Raw genomic sequence first — 11534 nt, 5'->3', positions numbered from 1 at the left:
TAGAGTCTGTCACTATAATGAGGGGTTACTTAAATACCATAAAGAGCAAATAATAACAGTAACAAAAATTCAACTAATAGTACAGAAATAATGTTCCAGATTTAATTCTGTGCAAAATAGGAGTTCATGTTTACTTTGCAAGGCAACAAGTATTCCCTCATCAACCATTATCAGAAACCAGGGCCCAAGTCATGTGCTTTTGATCACAACAAGGATATTAGCACTTGAAAATAGTTGACAGAAGGTGACTTAATACACAACCTCGGTATAAGGCAAGAAGCCGTAATGGAATTTTAGTGGAATTATTTTGATAAAATTAAATTTGGAAATACATGATTCACAGAAGTAGGGTATTGTAAGAAAGACTTAAAAATGTTGCGCATCTTTTAAACATTAATTCTGAACTACTTTTACTTGACATTTGGTATTGTTAAACAGGTAATAGTATTCTGGACACGTACTTTCACCACATCTCCTTTAATAAGGGTAGTTTGTATTTTATAAAAAATGTGCATGTTAATAGACTGTAATTTAACCTCTGTCGAAAGACATGCAAGTATTTAGTATTTACATTAAAAGGATTGCCTTGGAAGAAACACTGGATCCATATTATGCCCCCTTTAAAAGTCGAAAATGCTTATTTGTAAGATAGACTATAGTTTTCAGTATATTCTGATATTTTGAATGTGATTAATAGTTTTGGACCTTCGTTGGTTTCCACACCATCATGCAAATTTTTGGCTTGGTTTAGCAAGACAGTCCTATTTGGGGGGCTGTGTAATAGGGTATACACATTTTGCTTGTTTTGAAAATATCACCAGGCAGTTCAGAATACCTCATTTATTGATAATATCGTGACAATCAAGGACCTTAATATTAGCTGATGATAACAACAGGGAAAAGGGCAGAATTTAATAGTGGAATGTATGGGATTGTCATTTTTACTCAATGTTGAACCATTTTGAAAATGTCTTCTACTCAAGCTATATATTTTAGATAAGCACAGTTAGATATAGATATCACTACTTGGAAAAAAAAAAAAGAACACTTCTTTTTAGCTCAGAATTCCTTAGGACTAAATATTAATCAATACACATTTTATACATAATATGTACAGACTTTCTAGCCAAGTCCCATACAAGTAGGGCACACATATTAGGTACCTTGGTTTTCAAAGGTTATGTGTCAACTCTGCATATTACGTGCCAAGGAGATACTGTCAACATTATTTTTTGCATAATGTGCAAGTATTATATGGCCACAGAGTGTAATACAAATTAGTGGCAAAGTGCTGAGGGAAGGAATCCATGACAGATTGAGATGCACAAGGTTGAATATTACCCGTAAACTACCTGACTCTGCTAAGGTGTTAACAGCACAAAGCGCGATGTCATGCCCAGCTTTTAAAAGTTTCTGAAATACTCGGACACAATGAAGCTTGGTCAAGGAGTTTTCCCCATAGCCACTGGTAGGAGGAGGACTGGGAGTAACAATGCGAAACATGAGGGGAGCAATGTGGAAGATCACCCAAACGAATCCATCTCGAACTGTGCTATCTTCCCTGAAAACAATTTTGCTCACTCCATCATGACCATCACTCTTTTTTACTATGTGCTTTTTATTTTTATTTTTGGTTTAAAATATCGTGTTAGTAAGATTATGCTGCTTAAGGGTCTAAGTGAGAATTTTATTAGTATTGTATTGATTTCTTACACACACTCATCAACTCATTCAAAATGTTATTTCGAAAGAAATTAGGTTACCGGGAATGGCAAAATCGTATTCGCAACCCAATTTTTCGTTCTAAAAATAGTAAATTTCTGGCACCTTATATTCTGTTGGGCTGGTTAAAAAAATAAAATAAGAGTCTACACTTTGCTCTAGCTTCCCCCCCATAAACTCAGAGGGAAAAAGGAGGGAGAAAGGATTTTGTAAAAAACTTTATGGCATACTTGTATCTATTTCTTCATTTTTTTAAATACATGACATCTAGTTTCTATCTTATTAATTCAAATTCCGTTTGCTCAAATGATTTGCTGAACTCTGAGCAAGAAATGTTTAAAAGTTGTCTTCTCATTTAATAAAAAGAACTTTTTCAATACAATTTTAAGAGCAAACCAGCTGCCTTCGAAGCAGTTCAGCTGTGCTTCAAAAGTAAATAGTACTTTTTACAGCTGAATTGGGAGTCTTCAATGATGCCATTTTTGTTTCTTAAGTAAAAGTTCAACATCAAAGCAGCCCAGTTGCGTACCAATGAGCTCATCGGGGCCTGGAAAAATGTCAGGCGTGAAGAGATTGGACAATTTCAGAACCAACCATCAAGGAACCCAGACAGATACCCCCGTTAACATCTAGGAAACCTTAAAAAGCAGCCAAAGATGAAGTGAATACAAACAAAATAATAATAATCAAAAACTGCAACACTGGCCTCAATCCTTTCCACGGCCATTAGCACATCTCATTTTCGATCTTGGGAGTTTACAGAGCTTTTAAGTTGCGAGAATTTTGAAGACTGTGTTTAAATTCCAGGTGTGTTATTCTTATTTTCTTCATTTAGTTCCTATAGTTAGGACATACATAATCAAATGAGCTCAGAGTCATTAACTTATATTCCACTTATAACTTAAAAAAATACATTGCTTACTATGAGGTTTTTATACAGAAGATCCATTTTTTCCCTACTTAATGTTACTGTTAAAGGCCTTTAACATATTTATACATTAGCTTAAAAAAAGTGTCGCCATAATTAAATACTGTGAAATAAATGAGGATGAATTCATTCTAAGCGCCTAACTCCTAGTGACTAGATTTATGCTTTTGTTGGCAGGTCATCTGACCATTCTGCTATCTCTGTTTATTAGGCAAAATATTAACCAGAAAACAGGTTATGGTCTTCGTTGTTAAAACTTAAAAAAATGACCACAGGCTTCTGATTTAAATTTACAGTGTTTCAAGTGACTTTTCGATTGCTCTTTATAAAATCAGTAAAATATCGTCAAGAAAATAGTAACATGCACCTAACTGAGAGGGCCATCTTTGACTCTGTAAAGTTACTTCACATAAGCAGACAAACCCTACCATGTCATACCATACAAACAATTTTAATTGTGTAGTTACAGTCAATGACCACTCCTAATCAGAACATTTCTGCATAAAGAAAATTGTGATACACTTATAAAAACAGCCAGCTGTAACAAAATAGCTGGTGTTTTCATAGCCATAAACTCATAAAAAAGAAATACACCTTTATACAGAAATTTTATACAGATGTAGCTTTAAAATTGATTGTAAACCAAAGGAAGACACATTGCAAACATCAATTATTTTCACATTAATTGCATAATTTTCTAAGGTGATCTATTAGTTTTATTTACCTAAGCTTATTTGCATGATAGTAAAAATTGCATACAACAATAAGAGTGAAGCTTATAGTATGAATTGCTTGGATAACATAGAGCACTTTTTATAGGCAACTGTGTAAAGCACATTTTCTCTATTTAAAACTTTTAAGACACTTTGTTTTACTGCCCATCAAAATACATTTATAAATAGAAAAGAATCAGTATGGTAACAAGAGAAGCAATATTACACTTAACGGAAACTTCCAAAAAATTAATTACAACATGATGCTGCAGGATCTACAAATAAATAATGAGGACTAAATTGTGTTTCACATTTTCTTTTCGTTTTTTTAAAAAATCATGTAACAATGAGAATGAAAAAAAATTACAGTGAACTTTTATTTCCAAAATAAAAACAAATTTGAATTACGGCAGTGCCATATAATACAAGGCATTTGTTGGCATATGTCATCTTTAAACTGCATTCCACAGTCTATAGTTCTTTTGTAACATACAATAGAGTAACAAACTCTTTTTTTTCTTTTTTTTTAAAATAAGGGGCGAGTTTCCAAAGATCAGTGTGGAGTGTTACAGAAATAATTAAAGGAAGGAAATAATAATCACAGAAGTTATAATGCTTGTTTGAGGCTCCAGAATAATAATTTTTTTTTTAAAAAAAAAAATCACCGGTATCATGCTAACGGGTCCGCATCTTGATGCGTCCCGTGAACACAAATTTTAACTTTTCATACCAAACAATCCTCGATGCTTCACCTGGGGCTGCCAAGCAGTTTGTAAAACAGAGTAAAACATTTAGTGCAGTCTGTATTATCCGCTCTCAACTTTCCTGTTTGTGCAAGTTTCTGAAGATTCATTGGCCAAACAATGAACAACGAAGGTTTTCTGCGAGAATACAAGGTGGACTTGTCACGTCGTTAGTAAATACCAGTGGCACTGTTGAATGAAAATAATACTTCGATCTCAGTCTTTCAAGTCAGTGTTAATGTCTGTGTTTCCTTCCACCGACAGCTCTTCTTCTAGCTTCACCGAGAAAAGGGTGTTAGCATTTTTGTCTTGGACGCTCTCTTCCAAATCCTTCAGCAACTCCTCTTCCTTGTATTCGGCCACATCCACCTCCAAGCCGGAGTTGTCCTTCAGTTTGCCATGGTGCTTGAGATAGTACCGCTGGTTCTGAAAGAACTTGATGATGGTGTACTTGGGAAGGTCAAGCTGCGCGGACAGAGTCTGGATGGCCTCTTCGTCCGGGTACAGGCCCACGTCTTGGATGAAGCTCTGGAGGATGCCCAGCGCTTCCACGGAAATCTTTGTTCGCGGCCGGGNCCTTCTCCCCGGAGGGCCAGAAGCCATCTAGGAGGAGGAAGCGGGTGGCTCAGAATCCCACCTGTAGCTTCTCCAAGGGGGATGAGATTCAGGACAAAAAGCGGGTGGGTGGCTCAATGACCCACGGCATGGGGGAGGGGGAGGGGGAGTAAAAATGATAAGGACCAGGAGGGGAGGCGTTACTCGGGTTTTGGAGGCAGCCACTGGCCGCATGATCCGAGGTCAGGGGAGCCCCCCGGCCCTTCATTTTCAGTCTGGCTCACGGAAGTGAAAAGTCAGCGCGCTGAAATAGCCGTGAACTTCACCAGAAGGATACGCATCAAAGGCGAAGACAGCAAAGCAAATTATGATGTAAATAATTAACAAAGATTGAAAGTGAAGATTGAGGAGTAAGGAGTTCAAAGGCATTTTAGACAGGGGAGCTACACAGCCTCGGGGAAAGAAACGCGTTTTCGCCCCATGTCATCCCTGGCTAAACCATGGAGCAAGAACGTAAAGTCTTATTTAAATGCCAAATAAAATGGATAAACCGTCTGCTCTTCTTCGGCACTATCCCTTACGACTCCAAAGGATTTCTGGGATTCTCACTTTTGTGAGTTTCCTACCAGTCAGTTCCGATGTAATAGACACACAATTTCTTACCAAATTGCACTCGGCTGACACTGCAAGTTGGTTTTTTTTTTCTTACCGAAAAATAAAGGTTTGTTCCGCCGTACAACGGCTAGCAAACTGTTTTGTCGATAGTAAACGGAGATGTGATTAGGGTTTAAATTTAGTGTACACAGACACTTTTTCGTAATTAGTGTCTGTATATGTGCTGTAATTTCCATACACAATTATACATAACAAATGTATGACACATGACGCACTGTATACGCTATATCCATAATTCTTATCATCAAAGCAAATCGACCTGAGTAAGCACCGAACTATTAGAACACTTATACCGAGCCTAAGTATTTCCTTTTATCCCCCTAAGAAACAATTTTATTAAAAACAATTTGCATTTTCAAACAAGTACTATTTTTATTACTTAACATATACCTTTCTTTTTTTCCCCTGTTTTTGCTAAACAGTAAGTTTTTCAGGCTTTCATGATTATTTTAGTGCTTGATATCCTAAGGGATTCTGTTTTCCAATTTATCTTTAATACACACTCAGGGATTTTTTTTTCCTAGTGGATGGATAGCCCTATTATTGTTTTTAGCAGGGTGTGTGTGTATACACACACACACACACAGACATATATTTTCCACAGCAATACCAAGAAGTAATGCAGGTGATTCAACAAAGACAGTAGAATTTAAGGGCCCTGGAAAGCAATGGGATTTTCTCTTAAAGGGGAAAGCTAAAACCATCCCCTTAGATTAAACAGAAGTAAGTCATACAGCAAGTTCGTTCAACATGCTTCCTTAGAAATCAAGGCCATAAGGCACCGACCTGATCCCAGAGCTTCCCCATCTAACTTCATAGGGGAGTTATGGAGACTAGTCCCATGACATGGCCAGCTCGGTGCACGGCTGACTCCGCTGGCCCAGTGGCCGTTGGCCACCACCATGGTTAGTATGTCCTCTGCAAGTCTGAAAATCCAGACCAAGGGAGCCGGTCTTGACGCCACCCCCTCTTGCTGGCATAGGTTAACTTGTGCCCGCTCACCTGAGGAGCAGCACCGAGCCACGGTGCAGGGGTCAGCAGGCCTGGTAAGAAAACGCCTCTAGACTCTCCTTTCCCAAGGGTGGTGGGAGAGGGGCTCTAAAGGAAAGACAAACAGACATGACTCACCCCTAACCTGTGTTCTGTGAGGGTGTGGGGAGATGCTACAAGGTGAAGGAAGGGCCAAGGAGTCGGAAGCAAGATTCCAGTTAGGTTTCCCTCCCCTCCTTGCTCTGGACAGCATCCGAGTTGTGATTGCATAAACCTCCTCTACAGGAATTCCTTTCCTAAAGGGCAGTATTGGTCGTCACTAAAGAATAGTGGGGTTTGGTTTTTTTTTTTTTGATTCTGATTTTCAAAAAACAAAAGCAAAATTTGAGCTCTTACACACAAAACCACCCAACTCTAACAAAGCACACTTGCCAAAGTGAGTGACACACAAGACGTGTCAAAAGGGGGTCCCTGCCACTTTGTGGGTGGGGAGACGAGGGAAGAGGAACACAATACACATGTCGGAAAAAGTGTGTTAATTTTCCCTTTACTCCCCTGAGCAAGATGGCAGTGTACTGTTCTCTCTCGCTAAAGCCTATGTTTAGACTGGCGGGAAGAAGAGAAACGCTAATTTCCCTGCTAAGTGTAAAGCTCTATTTACTTAGTGCGATATTGAATTGGCCAAGGTAAACGAACCTGAATCTGCTCTGCTGGAACATGGATAATGTGGGGCGGCCTGTCGCCATGGTGATGCACCGCGTTGCTCTCCTGTTCATAAATGGCGTCACGTTCTGGCTGAGGAAGACTGAGGAACCTTCGGATCATGGAGAGGTTCTCCCACAGGGTCCTGTTTTCTGGAGAGGGATCTTCTTTCCAGCGTAACAGCTCACACAGCCACCCCTTAGAGACAAGGGCATAATAAGTCAGTTCCTGCCTGTGGGAGGCTGAGATGTTCCGTTAAGAGCGAAAAAGAAAAGACCCTGTGAAGTTAACTTTTTTTCATGAGCTCAAAACACTCCAACCTGCTTTAAAAAAATTTTTCTTTAACCTGTTAAGAAGGAATAGCTGTAGCTGTCAGGGAGGCAGGCTCTGTTTCTAATAAATGTTCAGATTTGCATCTCAAAGGAGGGTCATATTTTTTTAGATTCCAAGGGCAAGACACATTTACCACAGACACTGCAACATACGAAGCATGAGAAAAGTCGAGTTGAGTGTGCTTCTAGTCTTGCCCAACTTTCTTGTCTGATGAGCAGCCGGCCATCTGAGATCCTCAAGGTATTTAGAGATCGGGCAGATTTTTACAATAGTATTTTTTTTTTCTAAAAGGATTCCTCAAGTTTATAATTTTTGTATGAAGAAGGAACCTATGTGTAAATATTTGTGTGTGTGTGTGTGTGTGAGAGAGAGAGAGAACAGACACGTGCAGTAGTGTGAGCAAGAACGCTGTCTAGTGTAAAACACAGTGATCAGAATGGGTATGAGCAGAATTCTCCCAGAAACAGCCTTCCAGAAAGATATCTTGGGGCCTGCTTTTTTCTGCCCATTGCAGTGTGCAACATAGGATTCATCAGGCGAGAATTTTAAAAGATTTCCTTAGCTGAGAGAGGCAAATGTCCAATGAAGGCCAAAACCAGAACCTCTCTGATGCCTCCCCTAAAGTTCCATTTTTGATCCTCAGATTATCGGTCAGAAACCAAGTGGTCCAACAAAGTACATTGTCTAACATTTTCTAACCACCATCCCAAACGTTCTTCATCTTGGCTGTGGTGATGGACACTAGGCAATGGGGTTGTCCCGCCCGAGCCCCTTCACCAGCAAGGCAATCACCCCAGTGGCCGTGCTGCCTGCTAACAGCTCAGAGCCACACTCTTCTCTGGGACGATGTTTGGAGTCATCGCACCTGGAGATGCCAGGACAGGTACTCCGAGTCCCCACTGACCCCCTCACCCTGGGGTGGCCAGTGGTTGGCTGACCCAGCGGTACAACGTTCCTGCCTTCTTCCCCTCAAGTGACCATTCACGCAACCCTTCAATTTACTCAAGAGAGATGGCCCTCCCCATTCTTCTTGCTCCCTTCCCCATCAACACGGACTACCCGAGACCATATGCTTACTGGACCCTGCCTCATCCCTATCCTCTCTCACGCCGTTCAGGTCTCATAAAATCCTAGACACCCGATTCCTGTCTTAGGCTCTGCTTTAGGGACTTGACCTAAGTGAGGGGATTTCTGGGACATTCCAAGTAACTTAGTTGGACGGGAGTGGAAAAAGCACAATTTCTTTATCATCTGATTTTTAGAACTAGCCAAGGAGAGGTTTTTTTGTGTGCTGTTGCTGTTGTATGGGGGTGAGATCAGAGAATGGTGTGACTTTTCTCCCTTCGTCCCATACTGAACTACTGGAGAAAATTCCCCTTCCCCTTCTAACTGCAATATACAGCGAAAAGAAACAAGGCCCATTCTTTCCAAAATGGCCTATTTGAGAGAATTTAAAAGAAAAGATAGAGAGCTGATAACATTAGCTTCCCAAGACCTACCCACTAACCAGCCAAGGATGAGTGGCTGTTGCTAAATCTCATGAGATCTATTTTTTCTAAGACATTTGTTTCTCTACTCAACAGGTCTTTAAATTAAACAGATACGTACAAGGGGAAGGTCATGCAATCGTGCACTCATTCAGTGGCCCTGAATGCATAATTCAAGCCTAAGAGAGCAGGCAGTAAACTGAAGATTTACCTGCAAGAATATTAGTTAAAAAAGTAGTAATTGTGATGAGAATGTCACGGGATATGCTTCTTTTCTAACCATGGCAATTCTATGTTTATTTCCAGAAAAATATGATGATGTGTCATATTTTCACTCTATTTATATGAGTATAATATTAACTCTCAAACTGTATTTGAGTATTTGAGGTATTTGAGACCCACTTGCATATGTGCCCTGCAGATATTTATTTAGCTCTTATTGGCAAATATTTGCTATCTGGATTGAGCCATGAAACTATTTTCTATTTTCCTACATCTCAGCTATTTCTTTATACTTTACCTCGAAGTTTTGATGCTGTGCAGGTTTTAGATATATATCTTCCTGTAGGCTTGAATATTAACTATGGTTGAGATGGCTTTTCTCCTCCATTCTTCAGCTACAGCAACCCCCATGCCCACGCACAGCAACCCCCATGCCCACGCGGAGCAAACTGCTGCAATTCTATGTATCTTTCAAGATGTTAGAGGGCTCATTAACAGAATAGAGAAGTTGGGTTTTGGGGGGAGGTCTGTGCTTAGCTAGTATTATATACTATCGCACTAAGTGCTAACATCGAGTATCTTAGATTATCTAAGTTTTTTTTTTTTTTTAATAGAAATGTCTGTAACTAAAATTGCGAAAAGTTAAATTAAGAATAATTCATGTAAGAAAAGCTTCTTGGAGAGAGCTGAACAACTCCAATAATTTTTCCAATCCTTTAGAAAAACTTTTTAAAGTAACACAGATCAGTAAGCACTCGGATATATGTGAAAAAACATGTGGATCACAGATGTTCTTTGGAAAAGAAAATCATTAGTTCTTTTAAAATGGCTAATAATGATAGCTAATTCCTAAACAATCACACTCATGCTGGTTTAACAAATATTTCAGAAAAAGAGCCCTGACTCATTCAACAAATATTTTGCTCATATTGTCACTTCTGTGTCTCTATACTTATGAGATGGATCCTTATTTTTATTAATTGCCCATGACTACCATAACATTTCCAGTAGTTTGCTATTAACCTCTGCCCTTAAATAATACTTCTAATTCCTTATCTAAAAATAATTTGATGAATTATAAGTTTGAAGCATGTCTCTGCTAGCCTTTCAAGAGACATGATGATTTTAAGAGACTGAAATCAGATGCTTCTTAGAAAAATATTTAACGGTGCAGCTGGGAACTGTTAGTTCTACAAGGGTATTCCAAAAAGAAAAAAAAAATTAGAAAGGGGGAGTGAATTTCTTGATGTGTGTATCTCTTGAAAAATAATGGAAAACAGACATTTTGACACGCTCGTTCTTTGTCAGCAGAGAAGCTGGCTCATTCCCAATTTACACTGGCAAAAATAAGATTAATTTATTCTAATACTATTTAAATGCCTTGGAATAGTCGGACCACCTCAAATCCTATCGATTGAGACTCTACTAATGATGACAGTAATCTGATCTAGGTTTTGTGCAAAGTGACTAAAAAAGCCAAATGCCTTCTAATTCCCCAATACCTTTTTCTAGGTCACTTTTCCACAAGTGATACTGTTAGAGCCAACAAACTTGGTAAGACAATCAACATGTCAGAATATTGTAATATCTGACAAATAATGCTAATTCCCCTAAGCACTGTATGGGTTTTTAAATGATAAATGTATAGATCTGCTGGGTAGAGGAGAGACAAGGAATGAAATGCAGTACTTTGTTGCAAAATGTGAACATGATTACATTTTTAAGTGAGGTCTCTGGGACTTGAAATACTGTCAGACATGAGGCAGGAGTGGTGAGCTACTCCCCAAATCAAATTCGATCACAACCGTTCCGTACGGTAGGGAAGACGGGAGTGTAACAGCCTCAAAATAATAAGACCAATCCATTCTCAGAGAACTAAAATGGTACAAGGAACAAGCTAAACTTTAAGTGTAGTAAATTTGCCAAGCAACATTACACTGCATATAAAGAGGGCAAAATATAAACAGTGGCCACATGTAAATAAATTAGTAAAACTTTCAGGATGTTACTACTTTTCAAACTGACAAAGTTTAATTTGACACCTTCTGTTCTAAACCCTTTGTTTCTATTCGAAATCACGCCTTGAGCTGTTGCGATCAATCACAGCGCTCCCCTATTACTTAAAAAAACTGGCATGAACCCTGAATAAGCTGAAAATGCCATGCAGATGAATTCTGAGATAATATGTTCAAACCTGTTATATACAACACAAATCCTGTAAAGTTATGTATTGTAAACCTACATTTATTGAGAACTAAAAGTCTTAAATCCATCTGCCACAAAGGAAATACTGTTATGTACTTTATAGTAACCAAGAACCATCTGCAAATGTCTTGCTACCATAAGCAAGAAAACGGTGAAGATGCTAAAGCTCAGACTGCATGAGATAAATAACATCCTTCCGACTGGTTTTGGTGAGGGATCTATTAAAAAAAAAAGTAAGATTGGGGGGGTGGGGGGGGAG

General features: G+C 38.9%; 1 protein-coding gene across 1 annotated transcript in view; it reads right to left on the bottom strand.

Annotated features, from left to right (window-relative positions):
* Positions 1-825: 825 nt before the first annotated feature.
* Positions 826-11534, bottom strand: part of SATB1 (SATB homeobox 1) — an 80271-nt gene continuing 69562 nt past the window's right edge. The window contains exons 10-12 of the mRNA XM_077750916.1: positions 7023-7226; positions 6259-6434; positions 826-4683 (exon numbers count right to left, since the gene is read on the bottom strand). Of these exons, the coding sequence (XP_077607042.1) occupies positions 4323-4683; positions 6259-6434; positions 7023-7226 (741 nt within the window). The 3' untranslated portion in view covers positions 826-4322. The remainder of the gene's footprint in view (positions 4684-6258; positions 6435-7022; positions 7227-11534) is intronic.

This window comes from Crocuta crocuta, unplaced genomic scaffold (assembly GCF_008692635.1).
Source record: "Crocuta crocuta isolate KB4526 unplaced genomic scaffold, BGI_CrCroc_1.0 scaffold279, whole genome shotgun sequence".
NCBI lineage: Eukaryota > Metazoa > Chordata > Mammalia > Carnivora > Hyaenidae > Crocuta > Crocuta crocuta.
This window is presented reverse-complemented; position numbering and strand designations above follow the sequence as displayed.